Source organism: Bactrocera neohumeralis, chromosome 6, assembly GCF_024586455.1.
Source record: "Bactrocera neohumeralis isolate Rockhampton chromosome 6, APGP_CSIRO_Bneo_wtdbg2-racon-allhic-juicebox.fasta_v2, whole genome shotgun sequence".
In the NCBI taxonomy this organism is placed as follows: Eukaryota; Metazoa; Arthropoda; class Insecta; order Diptera; family Tephritidae; genus Bactrocera; species Bactrocera neohumeralis.
This window is the reverse complement of record NC_065923.1, coordinates 80920064-80948051: the sequence shown is the minus strand read 5'-3', so window position 1 is coordinate 80948051 and position 27988 is coordinate 80920064. Positions and strand designations below refer to the sequence as shown.

The window sequence follows — 27988 nt, the reverse complement described above, 5'->3', positions numbered from 1 at the left end:
GTGCTTAGGTGACTCTCGCGCCGTGATGTTATGTGATTTGAAAGTCACGCGGTAAATTCGCGGGAGCTGGCTGCTAGTTGGCTATATAAGTAAAGCAGGCAGCGTGTCTGGGCAGTGCTTAGGTGACTCTAGCGCCACGATGATATGTGATTTGAAAGTCACGCGGTAAATTCGCGGGAAGCTAGCTGCCAGTTGCCTATAAAAGTAAACTAGGCATCCTGTCTGGCCAGTGCTTAGGTGACTCTCGTGCCGTGATGATATGTGATTCGAAAGTCACGCGATAAATTCGCGGGAAGCTAGCTGCCAGTTGGCTATATAAGTAAAGCAAGCACCGTGCCTGGCCAGTGCTTGGATGACTCTCGCGCCGCGATTTTGTGTGATTTGAAAGTCAAGCGGTAAATGCGCAGGAAGCTAGCTGGCAGTTGGCTATATAAGTAAAGCAGGCAGCGTGTTTCGCCAGTGCTTAGGTGACTCTCGCGCCGTGATGTTGTGTGATTTGAAAATCACGCGGTAAATTCGCGGGAGCTGGCTGCTAGTTGGCTATATAAGTAAAGCACACATCGTGTCTGGGCAGTGCTTAGGTGACTCTCGCGCCATGATGTTATGTGATTTGAAAGTCACGCGGTAAATTCGCGGGAGCTGGCTGCTAGTTGGCTATATAAGTAAAGCAGCAGCGTGCCTGGCCAGTGCATAAGCGACTCTCGCGCCGCGATGTTATGTGATTTGAAAGTCACGCGGTAAATTCGCGGGAAGCTAGCTGGCAGTTGGCTATATAAGTAAAGCAAGCACCGTGCCTGGCCAGTGCTTGGGTGACTTTCGCGCCGCGATGTTGTGTGATTTGAAAGTCACGCGGCAAATTCGCGGGCAAGCGCTGGCAGTGCTTAGGTGACTCTCGCGCCGTGATGTTATGTGATTTGAAAGTCACGCGGCAAATTCGCGGGAAGCTAGCTGGCAGTTGGCTATATAAGTAAAGCAAGCACCGTGCCTGGCCAGTGCTTGGATGACTCTCGCGCGGCGATGTTGTGTGATTTGAAAGTCACGCGGTAAATTCGCGGGAAGCCAGCTAGCAGTTGGCTATATAAGTAAAGCAAGCACCGTGCCTGGCCAGTGCTTGGATGACTCTCGCGCCGCGATGTTGTGTGATTTGAAAGTCACGCGGCAAATTCGCGGGAAGCTAGCTGCCAGTTGGCTATATAAGTAAATCAAGGCACCGTGCCTGGTCAGTGCTTGGGTGACTTTCGCGCCGCGATGTTGTGTGATTTGAAAGTCAAGCGGTAAATTCGCGGGAAGCTAGCTGCCAGTTGGCTATATAAGTAAAGCAAGCACCGTGCCTGGCCAGTGCTTGGATGACTCTCGCGCCGCGATGTTGTGTGATTTGAAAGTCACGCGGTAAATTCGCGGGAAGCTAGCTGCCAGTTGGCTATATAAGTAAAGCAAGCACCGTGCCTGGCCAGTGCTTGGGTGACTCTCGCGCCGCGATGTTGTGTGATTTGAAAGTCACGCGGTAAATTCGCGGGAAGCCAGCTAGCAGTTGGCTATATAAGTAAAGCAAGCACCGTGCCTGGCCAGTGCTTGGATGACTCTCGCGCCGCGATGTTGTGTGATTTGAAAGTCACGCGGTAAATTCGCGGGAAGCTAGCTGGCAGTTGGCTATATAAGTAAAGCAAGCACCGTGCCTGGGCAGTGCTTAGGTGATTCTCGCGCCGTGATATTATGTGATTTGAAAGTCACGTGTTACATTCGCGGGAGACGACTGCTAGTTGGCTATATAAGTAAAGCAGGAAGCGTGTCTGGCCAGTGCTTAGTGCTCTCGCGCCGCGATGTTGTGTGATTTGAAAGTCACGCGGTAAATTCGCGGGAAGCTAGCTGGCAGTTGGCTATATAATTAAAGCAAGCACCGTGCCTGGCCAGTGCTTGGATGACTCTCGCGCGGCGATGTTGTGTGATTTGAAAGTCACGCGGCAAATTCGCGGGAAGCTAGCTGCCAGTTGCCTATAAAAGTAAACTAGGCATCCTGTCTGGCCAGTGGTTAGGTGACTCTCGTGCCGTGATGCTATGTGATTCGAAAGTCACGCGGTAAATTCGCGGGAGCTGGCTGCTAGTTGGCTATATAGGTAAAGCAGGCAGCGTGTCTGGGCAGTGCTTAGGTGACTCTCGCGCCGTGATTTTATGTGATTTGAAAGTCACGCGGTAAATTCACGGGAAGCTTGCTGACTTTGGCTATATAACTACAGTAGGCATCGTGTCTGGCCAGTGCTTAGGTGACTCGCGCCGTGATGTTAAGTGATTTGAAAGTCACGCGGTTAATTGGTGGGAGCTGACTGCTAGTTGGCTATATAAGTAAAGCAGGAAGCGTGTCTGGGCAGTGAAGCAGGCACCGTGTCTGGGCTGTGCTAGGTGACTCTCGCGCCGTGATGTTATGTGATTTGAAAGTCACGCGGTAAATTCGCGGGAGCTGGCTGCTAGTTGGCTATATAAGTAAAGCAGGCAGCGTGTTTCGCCAGTGCTTAGGTGACTCTCGCGCCGTGATGTTATGTGATTTGAAAGTCACGCGGTAAATTCGCGGGAGCTGGCTGCTAGTTGGCTATATAAGTAAAGCAGGCAGCGTGTCTGGGCAGTGCTTAGGTGACTCTCGCGCCATGATGTTATGTGATTTGAAAGTCACGCGGTAAATTCGCGGGAGCTGGCTGCTAGTTGGCTATATAAAGTAAAGCTGGCAGCGTGTCTGGGCAGTGCTTAGGTGACTCTCGCGCCGTGATGTTATGTGATTTGAAAGTCACGCGGTAAATTCACGGGAAGCTAGCTGCTAGTTGGCTATATAGGTAAAGCAGGCAGCGTGTCTGGGCAGTGCTTAGGTGACTCTCGCGCCGTGATGTTATGTGATTTGAAAGTCACGCGGTAAATTCGCGGGAGCTGGCTGCTAGTTGGCTATATAAATAAAGCAGCCTGCGTCCTTGGCCGGTGCTTCGGTGACTCTTGCGCCACGATGATGTGTGATTTGAAAGTCACGCAGTAAATTCGCGGGAAGCTAGCTGCCAGTGGGCTATATAAGTAAAGCACACATCGTGTCTGGGCAGTGCTTAGGTGACTCTCGCGTCGTGATGTTATGAGATTTGAAAGTCACGCGGTAAATTCGCGGGAAGCTAGCTGCCAGTTGGCTATATAAGTAAAGCAGGCAGCGTGTCTGGGCAGTGCTTAGGTGACTCTCGCGCCGTGATGTTATGTGATTTGAAAGTCACGCGGTAAATTCGCGGGAAGCCAGCTAGCAGTTGGCTATATAAGTAAAGCAAGCACCGTGCCTGGTCAGTGCTTGGGTGACTTTCGCGCCGCGATGTTGTGTGATTTGAAAGTCACGCGGTAAATTCGCGGGAAGCTAGCTGCCAGTTGGCTATATAAGTAAAGCAGGCAGCGTGTTTCGCCAGTGCTTAGGTGACTCTCGCGTCGTGATGTTATGTGATTTGAAAGTCACGCGGTAAATTCGCGGGAAGCTAGCTGACTGTTGTCTATATAAGTAAAGCAGGCATCGTGTCTGGGCAGTGCTTAGGTGACTCTCGCGCCGTGATGTTATGTGATATTAAAGTCACCAGTTGGCTATATAAGTAAAGTAGGCATCGTGTCTGGCCAGTGCTTAGGTGACTCTCGTGCCTATGCTAGCTGCTAGTGGGCTATATAAGTAAAGCACACATCGTGTCTGGGCAGTGCTTAGGTGACTCTCGCGTCGTGATGTTATGAGATTTGAAAGTCACGCGGTAAATTCGCGGGAGCTGACTGCTAGTTGGCTATATAAGTAAAGCAGGCAGCGTGTTTCGCCAGTGCTTAGGTTACTCTCGCGTCGTGATGTTATGAGATTTGAAAGTCACGCGGTAAATTTGCGGGAGCTGACTGCTAGTTGGCTATATAAGTACAGTAGGCATCGTGTTTGGCCAGTGCTTAGGTGACTCGCGCCGTGATGTTAAGTGATTTGAAAGTCACGCGGTAAATTCGTGGGAGCTGACTGCTAGTTGGCTATATAAATAAAGCAGCCTGCGTCCTTGGCCGGTGCTTCAGTGACTCTCGCGCCACGATGATATGTGATTTGATAGTCACGCGGTAAATTCGCGAGAAGCTAGCTGCCAGTTGGCTATATAAGTAAAGCAGGCAGCGTGTCTGGGCAGTGCTTAGGTGACTCTCGCGCCGTGATGTTATGTGATTTGAAAGTCACCAGTTGGCTATATAAGTAAAGTAGGCATCGTGTCTGGCCAGTGCTTAGGTGACTCTCGCGCCGTGATGATATGTGATTCGAAAGTCACGCAGTAAATTCGCGGGAGCTGGCTACCAGTTAGCTATATAAGTAAAGCAGACACCGTGCCTGGCCTGTACTTAGGTGACTCTCGCGCCGAGATGTTATGTGATAAATTCGCGGGAAGCTAACTGCCAGTTGGCTATATATAAGTAAAGCAGACACTGTACCTGGTCAGTGCTTAGGCGACTATCGCGTCGCGATGTGATATGATTTAAAAGTCATAAGGTGAACTCACAGGGAATTGGTTGCCTGCTGGCTTTGTATAAGTAAAGCAGGTGCTGTACCTGCGCAGTGCTTATGTGACTTTCGTGGCTCGATGGGTGTGATTTACAAGTTATGACGTGACCTCACGGAAAATTGAAATTTACATGAAGCATAGAACAAATAGCTAATTCCCCTATTACCATTCTAAATAATTACAAGATAATCCCTCTATAAAAACCACTTTTGTAATTTATTTATCTTTTAATTTTTGCTTGATATAAAGTATTTTTATATTATTCGAATTCCTACTTATACGTCTTAATAAAAACACTATGCAAATAAAAAATGTATGTGTAAAAAATATACACTAGCTTTTTAAAGAATTGTATTTCATCTTCTACTTATATATGTATATAAATCAAATATTGCAAACTAAAATATATATTTTGTATTTTAATGTCCAAACGGTAACAAATAACACATGACATTAATATATAGTGCAGTTAAATGTTTACAAAAATAAATATAGCCATTTTTTCTACTCTTTCGTGTAATTAAAGATTTTATTATTATATTTGTTTTCGTACCTATATACACACGATTTGAGAATATTTTAGTTATACTAATTACCATACCAAAAGGAGATGGAAACACGTGCAGTTATTCTACTTATACGTCTCTTAACTTATTGTTTAAAAAGTACAAATGGACGGAATATTTTTCAATATATTCTGCTTTTGTAAGGAAATTATGCAGTAAGGCCTTTGCTTAGTGTTCCTTAGTATAAATATATATATTCTTAATGTTCTATCACTTTAACAGCACAATAAAATGTGTTAAAAATATAAAAATTAGATTCTATTAGTTTACGAATATCTTAGTAGGGCCGGTGAATGTAATAAAACACAGCCTCATTTAATTTACTTTATAGATTGTGCAAATGGGTAAGTTCGCATTTTTTTGTAATTAACAATTATTGTTAGCTGTTTTATCTGATAATATGCATTTTGGTTTGAAAAGGAAATGGGTTATACTGAATTCAATTAAATGAGCTACGTATAATATTTTGTTAATAAATTTCATTCCTCAAAAAGATCAATAGTCAACATAAGCCCTATATAATTGCATGGAAAATACAATAAAATTTAATAATTATCATTCCACTTTTTACGAAATAAAATGTAAGCTAACTAAAAACAATTATATTCCAAGTTAATCGACAAGAATAACTACACATTAATCTAAAATTTATATTTTAAATTATGAGATAAGCCAAAATAATAATATAAAAAATAATAGCGTAAAATGTGCCGTGCAGTTTTATGATGAAGTGTACAAAAACTAGGAATAGTTGTTCAAATATTTCGAGGCATTGAATTTATTTTGTTAAGGGGGTATTCTGGTCTAGAAATTTATATTTTCAAAGTTTGACTATTCAAGAATGTGTGTATAAGAGGATTTTTCAAAATTCAAATTATTTTCGGAGATTAGGCATTTTTCTGACCCGGCTTTTACAAAACTTTAAACGCGTTTTTCTCAAAACTGACTTTTTCGGAACGATACTCACGATTTCTCAGGTTCTACTGGACCGATTTACTTGAAATTTTTATAGAGTCTTCTTTATAGGCTTGTCTATGGTTGAAACTAGCCCCATCACCAAATTTTTATTTTTATTATTTAAAAAAAAAAAATCGAAATAGTCAGAAAAAGTGATCCAAAAAAAACTTTTTTTTTCAGGCAGTCGCCATTTTGTGAAAAAAAAATTTCCCACTTTTCCGTAGTTCCGGCCATTGCGACATTATTCTAGATTAATATTTTTTTTTTTGGTTTCAGATAACTAGGAGAGTTGAAATCATGAGTATGGTCACGTGGAAATTTTTAGAGACCTCCCACTTCGTCACCTCATAATTTTTGAAATTTTTTACTTTTTTAGTTTTTAATTTTTTTCTGTACTCTTCTAAAATTAACAAATAACTAATAAAAAAATGGATAGTAAAAATATTAATTGCCTTTTTTTACGACACTTTAAAAATTACCTGAAATTCATGCTTCTAGACCAGAATACTCCCTTAAAAAAACCTAATTTAATAATTGTTTTAAGTAAATTCCTTCAAAATATTCACCGCAATCGGTATTTCACTTCATCTAGCTTAAAAGTTCCCGTTTGGGCAAAAAGATGTTTGGGAATAACAAATTTTTTAATATTCTTTCCTGCTCCGTATAAAGTAATAAATTTCAATATTCTTAATCTAAAATTTAATTTCCGGGGGCTTTTTTGAATCGACTATAGTTAAGTAGGAGACACAAGTTACGTCCTCAAAGTCTATTCAAGCCTAAAATATTCCTTCGGTCGCCAGCGGCTAAACTGTAGTTTTAATATTGTCACTTCATTGTCTTTGGTTTCACTTTAATTTTTTTCACGCAATGAACGAATGTATAAATGAAGTTTGGTGTGGATATTGAATACGTACATGCTTCACTAGTGTTCAACGTCTAACGATTGATATGTTTACATTATTCAGAAGTGAAGTATTATTTATCCAGCTACTATTTCCCATAATTCCGATTTTGCGAACATTATAGACAACAACACATTAGAACATTATATAATATATAATTGGACAGAAAATAATTAAGTGTAAAATTTAAGTCCATGTGGAAGACTAACTATTAGACGGATGTGTCCACTTTGCACAAAACATTAAGCATCTTTTCGTGAATTGCGTTTCTGAACTACTTTTAAGAAAATTCATTTAAATATCCAGTTCTTAAAACGAATACAAATCAATTATATAATAATAAGAGAAAAATCTTCACCGTTTTGATTCTGTTAATACTACTAATTTACCTATGCCTTCAGTATTTCAACATTTACTTTTGTACAATGCGGCTTTAAGTCAGGAGATAAACAACTACGAAAATAAGAAACAAAAACGTTATACTTTCTACATGTTTTCATGGTCAAAATGCTAAAAGCAAATACCAAAACAAAAGGAATTAAAATGTTATTTTGAGTATGACCTGCATTCGTATTGATTCTCTCGTTCATTCTAGACATTTTAAATTAAGTTTTACATTGGAATGATAAATTCGCAGAAAAATTATTATTAGTGTAATTGAGTTAAATGCGTATGATTTGTAAATTTATCGATTTGCATGAGGACCCTCATTATTATGTTGAAATAACAGCTCTATATTATTTCTATACTATTGCTTATGAGTTCGGCTGCAATGGATAAGCCTTATTAACACATGTGCATATATGTATGGTATGGTGTATGGCAATGTGTATGTTTCTGACATACAACATATTTTTTTTTTGGACACATTGCACATCGCAATAAAGTGTCAAAATACCATTCCCTTCAGTTTACTGACATTTTACCATTTTTCATCCTACAATATTCATTCCTAATCAAACCTCACACTTCTGTGCTATGTGTTTGAATGCGAACTTTTTTCACACTACTACTACGGTGCATTGGAGGTGAGCTTCCCGATCCTGAAAAGCCAGGGTTTGGAATACCTAACGCAGGGTCACGAGGCGGGCGAGGTTTCTTTAAACTGGAGCGAAGCGGAGAACGTGTTAATGATTCCACTGTTGAACCGTTTGATACGCTAGTCATTGTTGTGGACATAGATGCGACACTTCCTCCATTGCGTATACCGCTATAAGGTCTGCCAGATGCATCAGTTACCGAAACACCTAGGGTGTATACAAACAAGTTTTTTTATCTAACAAAAATAATTTTAATAATAACTTTTACCGTTCCTTGAACGTGACTCTTTGTAACCAGGATTGTTGTACGTTGTGGCGTTGGCCGGTGAAGAAGTGTCAACAACCATTGTGGGATCTCCGCCCATCCGACGTGAGAAAAGTACATCGTAAAGAGCGGCAAGAAAAAGTCCAATAGTTAAAGCGATTACTACAACCTATAAATAATTATATTTCAATTACTTGCGTTGATTATAATAGTAATGAATGAGTGGTGTTACTTATAATACCTTAAAATAGTGGACTTAGAAATGGGGTTGTGAATAATAAGTGTAACGATATTTAAATACCTTCACTTCGTTTAAGATTACAGCATTTAGTAAGATATCTAAATAAAAATTGAAAAAATTTAATAGCTCTAGAAAAAAAAAAAAAAAAAAATTATTGTTTCGTTTGTATCTGCTGACAGTTTCTGGCTAAAAAAATGGTTATGATTATGATTGTGGAATATGATAGTTGTCGAAATCATAATTCAAAATTTTGATAATATTGGATTGATGTCCCTATCGGTATTAAACCATTGAAATTTGTCTGCAATAACTAATCGTCTGGTAATCTATTTTGGTTTCCACAAAACTCAGTGTATATTCTCTTAGTATATATTATTTCAATTTATGCTGACTATATGTATATAAACTTATTTTTCACTAGATTCAAACAAGAAATACCACTAAAATGTATTCGAATAATTTTTCAATACATTGTATTCAATAAGTATATATTGCAAGTAAATGTACTTTGTTGCACTATAATCGAAAATATATATTTGAAAATATTAATAGCATTGTTTACCTGTAAATAAAACGATATGCCTCGAGAAATTTTAAAGCCATATTTTTCTGAATCATCAATTTGCAGAGCAAACATTACTGTTGCGATAGTAGCCAACAGACCTAAATAAACAGTTGCAAATAAATAAGTAGGAAACAAAGAATGAAAGATTTATATTCACATGCTATCAACGCCAATATCATCTTAAATATAACCAATGTGTTATAAGGCATTACAACTTTTTCACGAGAGGATATCATCGCTATTTGTATTATCGAAAGAATACAGAAAATACCTAGAGCTGCCGAGCTTACGATGGTTAATAGACCACTTATGTTAACGACAGCTAAAAGAAAATATTTAATCATGATTTTTTCTATTTATCTCTAAATACTTACTGGATAATCTGAATTTCGAAACATCATTACCACATTTTTCCCGGTTATATGTTAGCTGTTTGCAAACTTTGAAGAGACCGAAATATCCTCGATCGAAATCATAGCCCCCTAAATTATATTAATAGGTAAATATATATAGATTATCAAAAATGTATAAATAGTCACCAGTTGGACTATCATAGTAACCCCAAATAGGTATTCCTATAGCAGCTGAAGCTAGTGCAAAGCAAAGAAATCCTAAACAAGTTACTCCAGCGGCATAGAGAGCATTGCGTGATTTTGCCATCCTTTGGATATCTGCATAGTATATATGATGTTTACATTAATCAAATTTAATTTCGTAGCTGAGAGATTCCTACAGGCTGACAGGCGGTTGTCATATATATCTACCTAAAAAATTGAGAAATGGTATATATAATGATTATTAAATATGGCCTTATGGTAAAGGTGGTTAATTTTGAGATAAATTCCCTACAATGATTCATTCACAAAACAATGTAATTATTTACAGCAAGCTTTAAAGCACTTTTTCTAGATGTGTGTTAAATAAAAGTTACCATAATATATTAAAAAATTATCATAATATATTAAAATAGCCAAAAAGGTTTAAAACTATTTATATAGTTATATATTACGAATGTATAAAAATGTTGTTTTAATTTTAATTAAAAGAAATACTCAATTAACATAATTTGTGTTTAAAATAGAGAACTCGGAAATTTATCAACCCCTCTGGAATGTAACCGATTTAAAGTTTTATATATTGTTCGAAAACTGCAGGTCCAACGAAATCCTCCTTGCACAATGAAAGCAAACATTTTTAAAGGACTGCTTATTTAACTACTGTATAGTGATTTAACACTATTGAAATCAATCAAAATATACGATTACTTTAATGTTGGTCATTGTTGTGCCTCACTCAATATTTCGTTCTAAAATTTACCATGACAACATTACGTACTAATGGTGGTATTAAATACGTATACGTACCTTACAGATATGTATGTGTGTTTAATTTTATGTACACGTGAAGCAATGATAATACTTAATGAATATAAAATTAAAATACTTAGCGGTAACAAAGACAAAAATTATATAACATTCCCACGTGTACCTATTAGCACACCCAGAAAAACAATGGAATATGTCTAAAAACATGCCAATAAATCCTGTAAATCATCATTAATTTATTTTTCAACTCCTGGATTCATAATCCTGGATTTATACATACATACAGATATGAAAGGTGAACAGATTACACACTTTCTAATGCAATGCTTTCACGAACTTTGGTAGGGGCAGCTTTATAAGTAAATATGCATATTAGTTATGTACTAAACTTACTAGAATTAAAGCTTTTTCTTATTGTGACGCACTATAGAAAACACACAATAATTGGTGAATCTCACCATTAGCTTTCAGTATTAAGCAAATATTTTAATGCGTTGATTAATCTTCTCAAATATACAAAAAATAAGAAAGTTGAATCGAGTTTTACACATTTTCTATGAAATAAACCTAATATTTAAACATTTAATGATTATCGGTTGATTAGTGATATTTTATATATTTATATTTATTTGCATTACTTGTCTGGGGATTGAAAAATTTCGTTGGTATTATGCTATATGAACTATAAAATAAGACTTCAGAAAAGGTAATGTGTTTACAGTATTGCATTCGAGTTTTCCCAGCAAGAATCAAAAAAAAAACCACCAGAGAACAAGCAATATAGTATTAATATTATTATTATAATTATGACAAACCCTTTTGAAAAGAATTTAAAATACTTGTGTTTTTATTTACCCTCTTAAGAAGTTGCACGATGATATCAGAGAAGATTCATTGTACGTTGTATCTTCTCTGGTGATATCATTGATAAAACTACAATTATGCAGATATGTACATGTACATATATACATACATACATACATACGTACATAAGTTTGCGCAAGTCAAGCTATAGACAATAGGGTGTGTGAATGCAAAATACTTATGTTGTTATGCATGTACTTATGAAGATGTATGCTATTGAGATATTTTTATAAAACAATATTATTAGTTTTTAATTTTTTAATGCCTTTTCCACAACATGTTTTAATTCAAATTTGTTCCGCCATAACTTCTCTTTAATGTCAAAAGCTCGGCTCTAAAATTTACGTTTAGAGAACGGATGTAAAACAAATTTCGGAGATGAATATTAACTATCTTACTCTCTCTGATCTTCAATAGGTATCTATATGCATATAATATATACAGCTGTATGTATAAACATATATATGTATGTATGTATAAATAAATATACATGTAATATATGTATATATTAGAAATAATTGACATGCTCGGTTAAAATAATATACATATGTATGTATGTATTTATATTGATGGACAAACGTGATAAGATGGTGGTTCAAACCGGACCTTATTGTTTATATTAAGCTTTATAATAATCCAATAGTTTGTCTCAGATAAAATGACTGTGTAGGTATGCATTCCAAGTTTTGTTCCAGTGAAAAGTGGAATGGGCGACAAATGCGATCTATGTACTCACTCAACTGTATAAAACTTACCCGATCACTAAATCATTCCAGTATACAGCGATGGGCAGCTTTAATATATGGAGTTTTACCATACTTTCTTCGCCAACAATTTTCGCTAATGCGTTCATTTATATGTACATATAGTCTTTATTTTCATTAATTTACTTAGGTTTTGAATTGTTCAACATTCATGTAACACAATCATCCCACATTTTGAAAGTATTATCAAAATAATACATTTGAGTAAAGGCACTTAATTATTAATATTGTAGGTAGGTACAAATGTTTTTTTCTACACTAGTAAGGTAAGTTAATATGTCATATTAAACCTATACGTTTCAAATCTTCAATATGCATTGGTATATTGCTGTCAAGCCACGTATGTATTAGTCTCACTTAGTGCAATAAAGGTGCTTAAAATTTAATTGTTACGCGGCACTTAAAACGTTTTTAGATGAATTTAACATATGTACGTGTGTATGCACATGCAGTGATTCAAATTCTTGCTCTTATGTATTCCAATACGCTTTAAAACAATCATATTCAAAAATTTATATTTTTTATGAAGAATTGAATCTTCTTATTGCAATCATAAAGAGTTAATGGACAACCATATAGACGTATATGTGCTCTTGTTTTTTGCTAATGGGATATCTTCACAACATGCACTTCGATTTAGAAGTCAAACTTTTACCCATCGGCGGAACAACGATTTGAATCAATTGTATTGTCTATGACCTGATTAAGTCGTTTTAAAAAGTATGAACTTAATAAATATAATAGCAAGGGAAGCTTTTGGCGAAGGTATAAAAGCTTGGACAACTGTTTGTTGGCATTCAGTGAATTATTCACGCCGGTAGTTTTCCATTGTGATTCAGGTTAGTAATATTTTATCTAAAGGAAAAAAATTTGTTATTAAATGCTGACCAACTTTCAGGATATCTTTGTAATTTGATACTAGTTCATTAAAAAACCATAATGTCGGTTCCTGATGTGGTTCTAAATAATGGAGTAAAGATTCCCATCATTGGTCTAGGGACATGGGGTGTAAGTATAATAAAAAAAAATTTACCTCAATAAATATATAAATATAATGTGTATTTAATATTCCTATTGTGAATATGTGTGACAATTTCATATATTCCCAATGGCAGATTTAACTAACTCTATAAAAGACTTTAATGCATTAAACAATCCTTACGTCGTGATGATCGATTATTTTTTAATGCTAATTGAATTTCTTTAAAGATAATAACTAGCTGAACCACTGAATTATCAAATTTTTTTTTCTAAATTTTAGTAGTGTAAAAAATATTTGATAGGAAATTGTAAATAGATAGATTAAAAGTCAGTATTTTTTTAATTATATTTAAATGTGTGAATATTTTTTCTTTTGAGCAATATTAACTACACTTTCATCCATTTCTTAGAACCATGATTGGTCATGTACATACATACATACATATGTATCTAATATGAAGTAGGTTAGGCAAAAACTTATATTCTATTATCAAGAATACGGATATACTATGTATACATATACTTTTATCGCACAATCTTTAACAAAACAAATAAATTATTAACCATTTAGGAATGAATTACTATTGAAAACTTTGCAAATTGTATCAATTATCAGTTTTTATGCTATACATAGAAATCCATTTGAATTCTTTTACTTTTGACAGTGCTTAAGAGCAGTACATAAGTATGTACATAAGTAGTTTCTACTTTGTGTGAGTTTTTCAGTAATATTTGTTAGCTTGTGAAAATTCTTTTAATTATTATGCTAAGCAACATGCATGTACATAAGTACATATCAAATTTACACTTAACATTTTTATATGCAAACATACAATATGTGTATCCATGAATAGTTTAGATTATTTGTCAATTATTATATATTTGTTTGGGATATTTATAGAGTTCTGGGGGAGAAGTTGAGCAAGCCTTTAAAGATGCTATTGATTGATATTGGTTATCGCCACAACGATTGTATAAAAATAATTTTTGTTTAATGGTAATTGAATTTCTTCAAAGGTAGTAACTACAGCTGAACCACTGAATTATCATATTTTTTTAAATTTGAGTAGGGTAAAAGATATTTGATAAAAAATTGTTTAAGTAGATAGATTAAAAGTCATGATCAAAATGATTGGCCATGTACCTAATACTAAGTAGTGTAGGCAAAAGCTTATATACTATTATGAAGAATACGGATATATACATATACTTGTTTCGCACAATCTTTGACAATATTAAGTATTTGCCTCAACTAGAGAGCAATGGTGAATGATGTTGATAAATGAACTTAACACTCGGAGAGAGAGTGTCGACTGATAAGAGATCTATATATATATATATTTATAATTTTTAAATCTAAGCTAAATACATACATATATCCAGTAATTCTAACGAACGATTGCTATGCTATATAATTTTTCCTAATTTGCGTAACAAAGTATTCTTAAATATTAGTGTTTGAAATTCTTGACCACTTGGTTAAGGAAATCAAAAATGGGAATGTTCTTGAAACTTTTGGTCACAAATAAATTACTAATCATTTAGAAATGAATCGTCATTGAAAACTTTGCAATTGTATCAATTATCAGTTTTTATGCTATACATAGAAATACTTTTGACAAGGGTTATATAGAGTTAGTAGTTTCGTTATTATCTATTTTGTGTGAGTTTTTGCAGTCAAATTTGTAAGCTTGTGAAAATGTATTAATTATAATACTTAGCAACGTACATACATATATGTATCAAATTTACACTTCACATTTTTATTGTATACATACATATTGTATATGTACATACATATGTACCCATAAATATTTTAGATTATTTGTCAATTCTTACATACATATATATTTGTTTGGGATTTACATAGAGTCCTAAGGGAGAAGTTGAGCAGGCCGTTAAAGATGCTATTGATGTTGGTTATCGTCACATTGATTGTGCACATGTGTATCAAAATGAGGATGAAGTCGGAGCCGGAATTGAAGCTAAAATAGCTGAAGGCGTTGTGAAGCGGTGAGAGTATTTAGATATAATTTGCGTTTCATACGTATGTATAATAACAGGATTATATTACAGTGAGGAATTGTTTATTACTAGTAAATTATGGAATACCTTCCATAGTCCTGAATTAGTACGAGGAGCCTTAGAAACTACTTTAAAGAATTTGCGCTTAGATTACCTTGACTTGTACTTGATTCATTGGCCAATGGGCTTTAAAGAGGGCGGAGAGTTATTTCCAAATGATGACCTTGGCAAAATGCAATATTCGGATGTCGATTATGTAGACACATGGAAGGGAATGGAAAAACTTGTAGAAGCTGGTCTTGTTAAGTCCATTGGTGTATCTAATTTCAACAAACATCAAATTGAACGTGTGCTCGAGGTTGCAACTATTGTTCCCGTTACAAATCAAATCGAATGCCACCCTTATTTAACTCAAGAAAAGCTGATTGAATTTTGTAAATCAAAAAACATTACTATAACTGCATACAGTCCTCTGGGTTCACCTAATAGGCCATGGGCGAAATCAGGAGATCCCGTTTTGTTAGAGGACGCTAAAGTAAATATTTATATCAAAATTTATAGTATAATTTATATTAATATAAGTACATAACTTTTTCAGATTGTGGATATCGCTAAAAAGTATGACAAAACTCCGGCGCAAATTCTCATTCGCTACCAATTGCAACGTGGAAACATTGTAATCCCAAAGTCTGTAACTAAAAGTCGTATTGCATCTAACTTCGATGTGTTCAATTTCGAATTAAGCTTAGAAGATATTGCAACAATTAATAGCTTTAATTGTAACGGACGTTTCGTACCTCTGGACAAGTAAGTGGTTAATATAAAGTATAACCATATGTGGCATTATAATGATTAAACATCGGTTTATTTCCTATATATTTATATATATCAATTTTGCATATAGCGATGCTGACCATGAGCACTACCCGTTTAATGATGAATTTTAGTTTCGTAAAGTTGAAAACAAGTGAAAATGTAGTAATTTGTTCAAAATATAAGTCAGCTATTGGTCTTATGTCTTCATTGTTATGATGGGTTATTTCACTTTAAATGCGTTTTGACTCCTAAAAATATTCAATATCTTAGCAGTAAGTTCAAGGCATATAGTTATTATATTTGTTATTTGCTTGGTATTAGTTCTCCCCCCGCCACTTATGTATATGCAACTCCTGAAAATTTCTGCATTCATTTATTTGGTGCCAAATAGAATATTCCGCTTTTGTTGCACTAATTTTACCCTTCTGCTTTATATAACAACTTTCAAATAACATTGTGACTAATATTTAATTTCAAAGATATTTTTAATCATATATTTATTTTCAGCCATCGATCTCATCCGCACCATCCATTTATTGATGAGTTCTAGTGTGTGAAACTTAGTCCAGTTAAAATTGGGGTTACTTTACTGTAATTATTCACACATATATAAATACATATGTATATACAAATGGATTTAATGACACGTTATATTAAATAAACACATATATTTTCGTTATCTGTTATACATATACTTAATTTCCAATATTGGAGCTTTCAAACACAAACACTTAAATCAGGTAGTTTATGGTACGGAAAGTGCTGTAAAAGTATTGAGCTTGCCTAGATCTATTTGTATGGCTTCTTTTACTTTCCGATAACATTCTTTGATTCACATACGAAAAGATCTACTAATAAGATTAAATTATATTAGTTTACATGTACATATTTCAAAAGTATAATAATTCACGGACATGTTATCGTTGGTATTCCTTTCTGAATAAAAAAATATTAAAGCTGTTCGTTTCAATTAAAAGCACTGATTTCGAATGGTGCTAGAAATTTAAATTTTAGCGTATATTAAATAATAGCCCCACCATATCTATGCACCAACCGATCCCAGTTCTTTCAACTTGAATTTTTTGCTCAGTATTGAAATACACCTGGTATCCTTGCTAATTTTTATTTTTTAAAAGTGCAATTTCTGTTAATTCCCGGTATTTGCCTTCCTGCGAATGTGATTGTACTATGTCAACTGTTGGGAGAAGGTTTAAAGTCTGAGTTTAAATGTGTAAAACCAGTTACAGATGAGATGCGGCCAACAATGGCATATGTAAGAAAACGAATCAAGTACGTTCATCGGGTTTTATGCATATTCAGTTACTCTAAGTATTAACAATTTGCATCTTAACTATTTAATTTATAAACACATGCAAGTGGGTGCATATATACATGTGAAGTTAACCTCGTTATAGCATATTGTGTACGTACATTTCCTTTATAATCTTTGCTATGTATATACAAATTTATATCCTTGAATGCACATGTACTATGTGTTATATGTAACTAATACCTAGCTGTTACTTACGACTGTTCCACTTCTTTTATGTGATTTTTTCACTTCACCGTCCGTCGACAGACAAAGTACACAAAGAGTAGGTTTCGCTGAAGAATATACCTCTTAAAACTGGTTACACAATTGTAATTTGTCTATTCGCCTAAGAGTTACCGCTGTAGGTAATTTAAATCAAGCGTGATCCTCATGCATTAGAATACTTTCATATCAAATTTCACATTTGCCTTTTTATGGTAAAAGTGATGAGCATTGCGAAATAAAAAAAAAACGTCTTCAGATCGGACCGTAAGGCTTACTCAGAGAAAATGCAATATGAAATTAATGTAAAATATTTAAATAGTAGCGCAACTTCGGGTATTACAAGCGTCTAATATAGTAAACTTCCCTTTATCAGAAACTAATAAAAAGTCTTGCGGTATTTTCGCTAGTTGGCGCTGAAAGCGCGTAGTTCTAGTTTTATTCGTCGCATCGGATCATGCTTTACCTTTTTGGAAAGCTCATTTCACGCGCTAACACGTGTTTGATTGATTGTCGTTTCTTTTAAGGCGTTCGTGAGTTATATCGACGCAAAAATGGAGCAAAATAAAGAGAAAATACGGCATATTTTACAGTACTACTACGATAAAGGCAAAAATGCATCTCAAGCCGCCAATAAAATTTGTGCAGTTTATGGACCCGATATAGTTTCCATTTCCACCGCACAACGATGGTTTCAACGTTTTCGTTCTGGTGTAGAGGTGGTCGAGGATGCACCACGCTCCGGAAGGCCTGTCGTCGAAAATTGCGATAAAATCGCTGAATTGGTCGAAAGAGACCGGCATAGTAGCAGCCGTAGCATCGGTCAAGAGCTGGGCATGAATCATCAAAAATTCATTTCAACTTCAATAAAAAAAAAATCAATAAAAATACCGCAAGACTTTTTTGACAACCCATTATTTACACTTGCTAGCATTGTAAAATATGTACATATGTCTTGCAGTTGTTGAATTTCTAAAAGTACACTAATCGAAATAATTAAGCACGTCGCAAATTTATAAATAGTAATATTATAATTTCATTTCCGAAAGATGAGCTTCACAATAATGCTAATATTAAGTTCAAGTTTTACAATTAAAAAAGATGAGTACTTTATAGGCCAATTTCTCCTAAGATTTCATAATCAATCCCCACCACATTTCCTAAGTAGTATGTCTGTTAAGGTCAACATATGTATGTGGAAGATATGTTGTAAAATGTATACTGGATAGAAATATGAGTTGTGCACTGTTAACACAAGCTTCAAGCTCTGCACCTGTAAGGGATAATAGGAGTATTCTAAAAAGGTATACTGCGGCAACAGTTGCCATTTTTACCAGTCCTGCTGTGGTTAAAGTATAAATTGATAAACAAGTTTACTGAGCATTTCAGTTTATTAAATCGTCTGTACTTATATAAACGACGTACGGTGTTGCATTCGTGGAGTTAAATTTGGTAATCTGGGCACCAGCCATTAGTTAAAGATTAAATCATAGTGATTTTGGTGGGAAATAACTGCAATGACAAAAATATCTTGTATACGTAACGTCATAGTGAGTGAAAAAATATTTATTATGAGTGTGTGTTAGTAAGAATATTGTGGAAATTGTCATGTAAAGTGTATACATATTAACAAAATGTAGGCATAAATAAGTGTGTTTAGTAGAATAAAGATTGTTATTTCACACATATGTATACGTACATATGTACGTAAAAATAAATATGTATATAGGTTAAAAATCACAAAGATTTTGATCAACAATTCTGTTCATATGCAAAAGCTGTTGACCTTGTTAATGTGTGAATGTGTTACGTCGCTGATAAATGTCGTCTGGTGAGTGGAATTTGTGTGCTCTTAAAGCACTTGAAGAAGAAGAACAGAAAGAATTTCTAGCACTAAGTCAAAAAAGTCCCTTCGAATCAGTATGTTTGCCGACGGAAGAAGATTTGCTGCATCAGACTGGAGATCTTAGCCACAGTAATTTTCAACCGAAAGTGTCGTATGCTCAACTTCAGCCACATCTATTAAAGTTGCCCACCATTAACGAATGTAATCTCATTGCAGCGGCTCGAAGACGTCGATTTCGGTTGCAGCAACAGAGTACTCGCGTATTATCTCTCTCAGCTCATTCCTTAACAGAACGCAGCAATCGAAATCAGAAAAATGTTGCCTTATCAGAAACTAACGACAAAATGTCGCGAATTAGTAGGTCAACTCAGTTCTACAATGTTCCACCATTCTACACACCACCCTCCATAAAACGATGCGCGACTTCTCACCGCAAGTCCTTCAAGAACTCTCTGCAGGACTTGAACAAACAAAAACCGGATCATAAAAGGGATGTGACAAAGAAATCTTACTCTAAATATGGTTCCAATTCTACGGTTGCCTCAGTTACTGAAGAACGCAAAAAGTTGCATACCTCTTTGGTTGAAATTGAATCTTACACTTCTGATGAGAACGATTCAGAGGAGAATTCTATTAACATTGATCAATCAGATCACTGGATAAAAACATATGAAGATTGTGACGACAATGCCACTGAGACAGGTTCGTGCTCCGTGCCTTTGGCTTCGGATTCAGTTGAAGCGATTCGTCTTATGCTATCCGCCGCAACTGCAGCTATCACATATACCTCCAAGTCTGATAACACCCCAGTTTCTGCCTCAACGTTAACCACAGTTAAATTAGACGGCCACAGAACCTCTCCACAAACTAACCACAGCAACAATCTCCTTACATTGCCATCATCGTTTCTCTTGAAATCATCGTCAGCACCCGAATCCACATATAATGGTGTACGAAACGAAACTAAAGAAAAACGAGAACGCAGTTTAACAGATGAAAGCTATGTTAATAATGATGCCAGCAAATGCAAGAATAAGAAGAGTAGACACCCCTTGGTAACTGCCTGTTATTTAAATAGTTGTCATAAGGCCAACTTGTTGGATGTGAGCGTGGAATTTAATGGGTGTTTGCAGGTTAATAAAGCGGATAACACGGTACGGAAGTGTAACGTGAAAACAAGTCCGATTGCTCAGAGTATTGAATTGACCAAACCAGCAATAAAAAATGGATTAGATATTTTATCTAACTTTTCTTGTAACAAAACGGTATGGATGAAATCAAAACCGATTGTTACAAATAAACCAAACAATCATATCCAGAAATTACTTTTACATGCCACCCATGGAGAGAATCTCCATCGTTCATTAATACGGTGCAAAGACGTCGTTAAAGAAGAATCTCTAAAAAATGATAGTAATTGCAAAAACTCACTATCTATGGGAATTTTACCGATAGCCGAAAGACCCAATTGGACATCTTTTGCGCAGTTGCACCACCAATTTTTCGATGATGAACTTGAAGAACATATCAAACAATGCTCTTGTTCATGCAATCATATGGGTTTTGGAAATTCTATGGATTATCAGGTAATTTTTTCTTAATTAAAGTACGCCTTATTTACAATTACAATTTAAAAAGAGTAATTAAATGCTAGAAAACACGACCTCAAACAGTGAATGAGACAAATACATAAAACTCTGTTAATCAATTAAAGAAACAAGGCAAAACGTTAACTTCGGTTATATAATCTACCCATACCCAGTTTAAAATTTTTTCGTACAAGAATTTTACTTTAATCGGTCAATTTGTATTCCAATATGTTCTTGGCAAATGCAGTGTTTTTTATATTTGATATACGCATTATCGAAACGGAAATATGAAAACCCATTAAAGTTAATTGTTTTCATTTATGAAGTCAGACATTATTATAGAATGAAATAGTAACTATACTCTAGTAAAAGAAAGGGTATATTAAATTTGTATATTTCACGCCTTTATTTATTATAATCATAATTTTTCTTCATGGACTATAGTTTCATTCATCAATGCATTTACTGAGTTTTTGAAATTGTATTGGCAGCAATCCCTAAATGTTTGGTATCGCTGAATGAGACCTGCACCGGTAATAGAGTCATCATACTTAATAATCGTTCACTTCTTAAACAATTTTTGTGAATTTGCAATCAAAGAAAGTGTTCAAAGCTTACTTGTGCTTCGACATTATAATATTCCACCACACTCAAAGAGGTTGTGAGCAGGTAGCTAGAAATTATTAAATTAAATTATTGGATATCTGGCTAGTGGTGTTCTAAGGGATATTTGTTCCACAGTGTAACCCGTACATTTTAGGTAAAAACACACATCGAACTTTTTTTCAACGCAAAAACATAAATATGTTTCAATTAAAATAATGTTTTATTTATTTTTGCAAAATTTTGGCAATTTGTTAGTACTTTGATATTAAATATACATAGAGTTGTGGGAAGTGTCTCTTAATGGAAAATCGTTTACCATATAAAAACGTAATTATTACTAAATATGAAATTTTTATGTACAATACTGTGATGGAATACACGTCTAAGAATAAAAGAAACCAAGGCACAACAGTTGGTTGAGTATCGAAACTGTTGGTTAAAGTTCCACTCTCCTGTATAAATGTTGTGTCTCGTTTGAGACTTATTTAGTATGTATATTTTTCTTGCGCTGATTTTAAATAATAATACATTGACGATACAGGTGTAGAGCTTTGTTGCAATTTCATTAGAGTGGAATTTGGTGGTAAAATATATTTGGGATATCAATCATGTTAACGAAAGTTTGTGGGTTAAATAATAATTTAATATTAGAAAGTTAGAAAGGCCTAAGAAATGAATGATTTCTTCGATGGAATTATTAGTAGAGTCGATTAAGAATATTTCACATTTGCATAATGCGCAGTCGCGAATATTTACCCTTAACTATACTGAATGCCAATGGTAAAAGTTGGACCGGCAAAATAAGGCTTGGCTGCAAAGTACTTGATAAACTAGAGGAAATTATTGTAGAGAAGTTCAGTGAATTTGTGGATACTGTACAGTGGCATAGGCGAGAGCATGAAATCCAGCTGATGATAGTTTAGTTTCTATTCGGACCTTATGTAGTAAAGTTGCCCATCGAGAAGCATGTCGATGAATGGCCATCAAGAGAAGTGCCATTGGAAGATATATTTCCAAATATATTAATTGTGCAAAAATGTTATAAGACGTGATAAAAACAAAAGAAATAGGTGCAATAACATGTAGTGATTAAAATTCGAAATGTAATTTTTGCTTCAAAACCATATTATAAGGAATCATGGAATTGCGACAATTGGGATATAAAGAAATGTGTCAAATGGAGCTACTGCAAAGGTCTACTTTAAGTGGTACCAGTGGAAGCGCAGTTTTACCCATCGTGATGATACAACCTTCAACAGTAACACAAAGCGGAACTATATTGACAACTCCTCAGAATAATGATCTCAAAGAAGTGACGAATAATGAAAATATCTACCAATTTAAACCTTCAAATATATTCGTTTCTAACGCTACCACGTCAGATCAAATCGTTCAACATGAACGGCTCATTCCTGGTTTTCTCTGTGGCGGTAAAAAACTTTTGCAGTCAGAGACCATTTTGCTTCCGACCCTCGAACAGCATCAACAACAGTTTCCGAATGATTCCTTCATGCAACAGCTTCCACAGGCACATAAACAAATTCCACAAATACAGATTCAGCACTCACTGCCACCACCTCTCAATATAATTTACACAGGCACACTAAACACATCATCTCGCATAAGAGATATACCTGAAAGTGCTAACCCATCTCGAGACTTCAACGATGGCACCGCCAACAACAATGTAATCGGCGGCATTGACAACGCTATTGGTGACGATAGCGATTTCGAGGGCAGCGAATGCGGCACGAGCGTCTCTGGGGCCACATGTATACCTCATTTTAATTTTGGTGGTTGTGGTATGATTCTTCAACCTACAATAACTTCTAATAATTCCGAAGTTAATGGTCATCGTCCACATCCATATCATCAACGTCGACCTAAGGAACCAGAAGATGTGGGATGTGCGGCATTTTCTCACATGATGGGCACATTCGCTTCAGCAGCAGGCGGAGCAATGAACTCGACTCGATTCACAGGCACTCTCGGTTCTCTTGCTGGAGTAAGTACCGGACTTTCGAGCACATTGGGTCGTAATCGACGTACGTCCACCTGTTTTACGGGGTCTACCCAACAAAACCCAAAGCGTGTATCATTTAAAGAAGATGATTTATCAAAAAATAGCGCGAAATTGTTGGAGAAAAATCAAAGCAACTGCGATTATTACGGTCATTGTGACAATGATGCACTCCATAATTGCTCTTATATGTATCTAAAAAATGTTAATGACTGCCAGGTGCGTATTAATTTACAGTAAAGCATTCATTAGCCATGTGCCTTTTAACAGACTTTAGAATATAAGTAGTTAATTTTTGAACGTGCACAAGCCAAAAGCTTATTTGTATGTTAATTTATAATTACATATATATGTGTATTATCTCTACGTCATCCAAATCCAACTATTAGCATGTTGATAGAAAATCAAATAGACAATAAAATATCAAAACTGACAGTCAGCTAACTCAACAAAGCTAAGAGGTTTGGAATGTCTTCAATCCTTCATCCTTATTCGTGTCACTTTTTTCCGGGATAAACTGCTAAACTGATCCGATTGCAGTAAAAGTTAGCACACTGTGTGCGGTTTCATCCAATTTAAAAGATAAGATAGATTTTCTTGGTATTAGCCAGCGTTCTAACTAATTTTTAAAGGAATTTTAAATCAAATATCAGAAATAGTAAAATTATTACGACCCATATTACGTTAAATCAAGAAAAAAAAACAAAAAACAAAGCCAAATTTAATACAACGACTTTATTTTATCACATTTAGACCATTGGCTTTGGTGGCCTACCTGATGTCACCGAGCACTCCAATACCCGTCGCACACATTCCCGCCAAAACTCCATTTCGAACAGTGATTCAGGTGGCGAAATTGCCAATGCGAATAGGTCAAAAGTGAACTTGTGTGATGGCAAATCGCCACAAACAGGCCAAACTACCCCCGTCGAGCGTAAATCAAAAATAACCCACCATGCAGCTGCTGCTAGATGCAGCAGGGCACATCGCCTCAAACCGCGACGCGGATCCTGTGCCATATTCTTGACTTTTGTTGGCACGATATGCTTGCTTACTATCGGCGCATTGCTTGCATACCAACACTTTATGGCGCCCAACCGCAATTCGCATGCACAAAGACTGAAAATAGTGCGACGGATACTAAAAGAAGTGCCGCTGGTGGATGGCCACAATAATTTTGCATGGAATGTCCGGAAATACGCGCACAACAGTTTGGAGTTGATAAGCATGAGACGCGATCCAAATACTGAAGCATGGACTCGACCGACGTGGGCTCAGACGGATGTTGAAAGGCTTAAACAAGGACTGGTCGGTGTACAAATGTGGTAAGTAAAATTGTATTATTTGCATATTGTAATAATACTTGTATTGTTAAGCATTATAAGATGTAATTGACCATTTGACTATTTTCTGCATTTTATATTTGTATATAAGTATGTATACCGCAAGAGATTAAACGCCTCAATTATTATAATCTTAGTGTAAAGTATAATTTTAACTGACACTTACCAAATATTCAAATCCTTACTTCTTATCTTCCAAGAAAATTTTCTTACAACTTTAAAAAATGAATATTTCATTACAAAATGTTGGACTCTATAAAAAAATAATATGTTGTTTGTCATAAAAACATATACTGCGCATTAATACAGTATTCCATGTCGTATGAGCAACATAGAATTTGTAAGGCACTTGTATGCATTCGATACATACATATGTAGCTTTGAATGCGACAAATAACAAAAATGAAGTAGTTATGATTATTACAACTTTATTCGTTTTGTGAAGAAAGATTTGAACTTTAAACACTGTAAAAAACATACAAAAAAAAATACTTTAGCTTTCTTCATCTCATGCACGTAATCTACAGGTCAGCATATGTTCCATGTGAGGCATTGGGACTGGACGCCGTCCAAGTAGCAATAGAACAAATTGACATTATTCGTCGCCTGACTGACATGTATACCTTGGATACAATGTTAGCAAAATCTTCCAAGGACATTTTTATAGCACGACAGCATCATCAGATGGCTTCGTTAATTGGCATCAAAGGTGGTCATGCCATCGGCTCCTCTCTTGCCGTTTTAAGATCATTTTATTCAGTTGGCGCACGTGCCCTTAGCCTTACGCATAAGTGTGATCTCTCATGGGCAGGATCAAGTGCCTCAGAAACAGAAAATGGTTTATCCGCGTTTGGCAAGGTAGTCATTCGAGAAATGAACCGCTTGGGAATGATGGTAGATTTATCTTATAGTTCTGCTGCGACAGCCCGCGACGTCTTGCAAATCACCCGGGCCCCCGTTATATTCTCTCACTCCGCTGCACGACAAATATGCAACTCCACACACAATATACCCGACGACATTCTTCGACTAGTGGCAGATAACGGTGGCCTAATTATGGTTAGCTTCGACCCAGAGGACGTGGCTTGCGGTCAACCGGCATATCTTGCAGACGTTGTAAAACATATTAAACACATTCGTGCAATAGCTGGTGTCCAACATATTGGGTTAGGCGCAGGATATGATGGCATAGAAGAACCGCCTATAGGCCTTGAGGACGTATCCAAATACCCAGATTTGCTGGCGAGTCTGCTTCAAGATCACAATTGGAGTGAGCAAGACATTGCAATGTTAGCCGGAAAAAATTTTCTTCGCATTTTGGAAACTGTGGAAAATGTACGAGACTATTGGAAACGTGCTGACATTCAACCGCTCGAACAGACTGAACCACAACCGAAACCACAGTGCTCATACATGTCTTCGTGACCATAGCTGCAGACAGTAAGCAACCCTTGTGCTACTGTGCACAAATTTTACTTTTATGGATGCAATCGTATTGTGCATATAATAGAAAGTATGTTGTCCCAGGTAAATACTGGTGACTTCAGCAAAATACAATTGATATATTAGGTTATTTATACAATTAAACTACCCGTATTTGTATATACATATATATGTTAATTAATGGAACATTAGCTGCGCATATACATACATATGCATGCTTGTACAGCAATAAAAAATTATTTGAAACTGTGTATTGTATTTAAGGAAATATTTGTTGTGAAAAGGAAATTCAACTTAACATAATAGACAACAAAATAGAAAATAATTAAGAATAATTATATCGGATTGAAGAGTGAATTAATAAGTTTACACCGAAGCACAAATTACAAGCATATCTATTATAATAATTTCTTTGGTGTACATTTAGTTATTGTGTTGTTTTGTTTTTCTGTTTTTAGGAAAGAATGCCAGATTTTTCGAGAGACTAAAAATAATTTTGGAATATATGAGACTATGAAAATTAACAATTTGAAACTTAGATACACTAAAGCACGCATTTATACTCTACCTAACTAAAATATTTATATGTAGTAAAATATATAATTTAAATTTTCTACATAAGCACAGGTAAATGAATGTGCCAATGTTTGCATATGTAGTTTGTTAGAGACTATTGAGAATGCCAGTTTTAACATTATTTTTATTGTTACTAAGACAATCCTTGCCACAAGTAGATAACATAAAGATCTGAAAAATAAATGCATATACATTCACATATAATTCTAGAAACCATTTCCATATGCAACCATACATAAAGTCTTAATATAAAGGTTATGTGGTGTCCTTACAAAAAATAACAAATTAGTTTAACTATTGAATTATTTTGGAGCGGTTTGAATAATTCATTCTCATCTACTTGCATTACTTCTTTTTGTAATACAATGAATATTGTATGTGTAGAGAAAAAAATCTAATAGTGAAACAAATTGTGTTCCGTTACAAATATTAAAATTAGACACACGTACAGTGATGTATTTAAAAGAAAAATATGTTACAAAATATCGATATAACCAATCACTTAATTACATCGAAACGATTTTAAATATATACACATGAGTAAAAAATATATGATATACAAGTTGCTAACAGAGACATCAAACAATTGTCTTGAATCAAAAATTTAAGCAACGAAAAATACTGCAATGTATATATGTATGTTTGATAAACCCATACCATATTCGTGAAAGCAAGGGATCCATCAAAAATGGTTATTATTTAAAAGAAATGTTTATTCATCCGTTTGTTAACTCATTTTCACTCCAACACATTTACATTTAAATGAAAGAAAAATGCAATAAAATATAAGTGAACATAAAATAAATATAACCCTTGTTTCTGGTTTTTATTTCAAATATGTACGCTAACGAATCTTAGTTTATGTGTAAAGTAATAACGGGTAAGTATATAAGCAATTAAAATAATAATTTTATTAAATTTAACATTGCTCTCGTCAAAAAAGTTGTAATTATTGTTCACTTAAAACTTTAAGAGATTTAATTACATAAGATATTAATGCATTGTCGATTATGCGGAAGATAATTATTTCGTAATAGAAGGGTTTTCTTGTAACCCCAATATTTTAGTTACAAAGCTTTGACCTCATGCCTTAAGTCAATAATGTATTCGAAATGCATTTAATGCCTAATTTCCTTAAAAACCGGCGATTTGAAACACATTTTTATTTTTCTAAATTTCTGGGTGAATCCATATTTATTT

At 35.1% G+C, this 27988-nt stretch overlaps 3 protein-coding genes and 1 long non-coding RNA gene across 6 annotated transcripts; 3 read left to right on the top strand and 1 right to left on the bottom strand.

Annotated features, from left to right (window-relative positions):
- Positions 1-8: 8 nt before the first annotated feature.
- On the top strand, positions 9-3135 carry LOC126761743 (uncharacterized). Its single transcript, XR_007667396.1, has 3 exons — positions 9-122; positions 582-662; positions 2115-3135. It is a non-coding gene; the product is annotated as an uncharacterized LOC126761743 (long non-coding RNA).
- A 1895-nt stretch (positions 3136-5030) lies between these two features.
- LOC126763136 (uncharacterized) lies at positions 5031-9820 on the bottom strand. Its single transcript, XM_050480382.1, has 7 exons — positions 9790-9820; positions 9596-9727; positions 9431-9538; positions 9214-9378; positions 9054-9154; positions 8254-8419; positions 5031-8192 (listed from the first exon to the last, which is right to left on the bottom strand). The coding sequence occupies exons 2-7, from the start codon at positions 9714-9716 to the stop codon at positions 7909-7911; spliced, it is 945 nt and encodes a 314-aa protein (XP_050336339.1). The 5' UTR covers positions 9717-9727; positions 9790-9820; the 3' UTR covers positions 5031-7908.
- A 2913-nt stretch (positions 9821-12733) lies between these two features.
- Positions 12734-16510, top strand: LOC126763137 (aldo-keto reductase family 1 member B1-like). Of its 2 annotated transcripts, XR_007667566.1 has the most exons (7): positions 12734-12848; positions 12908-13017; positions 14861-15003; positions 15067-15550; positions 15614-15822; positions 15920-16103; positions 16339-16510. XR_007667566.1 is itself a non-coding variant. In XM_050480383.1 (6 exons), exons 2-6 carry the CDS (start codon positions 12949-12951, stop codon positions 16379-16381), a joined length of 948 nt encoding a protein of 315 aa, XP_050336340.1. In that variant the 5' UTR covers positions 12734-12848; positions 12908-12948; the 3' UTR covers positions 16382-16510. The 2 variants fall into 2 exon arrangements, 1 of the variants encoding a protein (XP_050336340.1); XM_050480383.1 differs by lacking the exon at positions 15920-16103.
- Positions 16511-16597: 87 nt separating this feature from the next.
- LOC126763135 (uncharacterized) lies at positions 16598-27598 on the top strand. Of its 2 annotated transcripts, none has more exons than XM_050480380.1 (3): positions 16598-20797; positions 24180-24751; positions 25297-27598. In XM_050480380.1, the coding sequence occupies exons 1-3, from the start codon at positions 19187-19189 to the stop codon at positions 26192-26194; spliced, it is 3081 nt and encodes a 1026-aa protein (XP_050336337.1). In that variant the 5' UTR covers positions 16598-19186; the 3' UTR covers positions 26195-27598. The 2 variants fall into 2 exon arrangements, with proteins under 2 accessions (XP_050336337.1, XP_050336338.1); XM_050480381.1 differs by lacking the exon at positions 16598-20797 and adding an exon at positions 20805-23645.
- The last annotated feature ends 390 nt before the right edge of the window (positions 27599-27988 follow it).

Excerpts from the sequence above, each read along its gene's own strand:
- LOC126763136 (XM_050480382.1), bottom strand. The coding sequence starts at position 9,716 with ATGGCAAAATCACGCAATGCTCTCTATGCCGCTGGAGTAACTTGTTTA. Across the intron at positions 9,539-9,595 it reads TTACTATGATAGTCCAACTG|GGGGCTATGATTTCGATCGA; the intron begins GTGACTATTTAT and ends AATATAATTTAG. Across the intron at positions 8,420-9,053 it reads GCATATCGTTTTATTTACAG|GTTGTAGTAATCGCTTTAAC; the intron begins GTAAACAATGCT and ends AATTATTTATAG.
- LOC126763137 (XM_050480383.1), top strand. The coding sequence starts at position 12,949 with ATGTCGGTTCCTGATGTGGTTCTAAATAATGGAGTAAAGATTCCCATC. Across the intron at positions 15,004-15,066 it reads GCTGAAGGCGTTGTGAAGCG|TGAGGAATTGTTTATTACTA; the intron begins GTGAGAGTATTT and ends ATTATATTACAG. Across the intron at positions 15,823-16,338 it reads CGTTTCGTACCTCTGGACAA|CCATCGATCTCATCCGCACC; the intron begins GTAAGTGGTTAA and ends ATTTATTTTCAG.
- LOC126763135 (XM_050480380.1), top strand. The coding sequence starts at position 19,187 with ATGTCGTCTGGTGAGTGGAATTTGTGTGCTCTTAAAGCACTTGAAGAA. Across the intron at positions 20,798-24,179 it reads GAAATTCTATGGATTATCAG|ACCATTGGCTTTGGTGGCCT; the intron begins GTAATTTTTTCT and ends TATCACATTTAG. Across the intron at positions 24,752-25,296 it reads CTGGTCGGTGTACAAATGTG|GTCAGCATATGTTCCATGTG; the intron begins GTAAGTAAAATT and ends CGTAATCTACAG.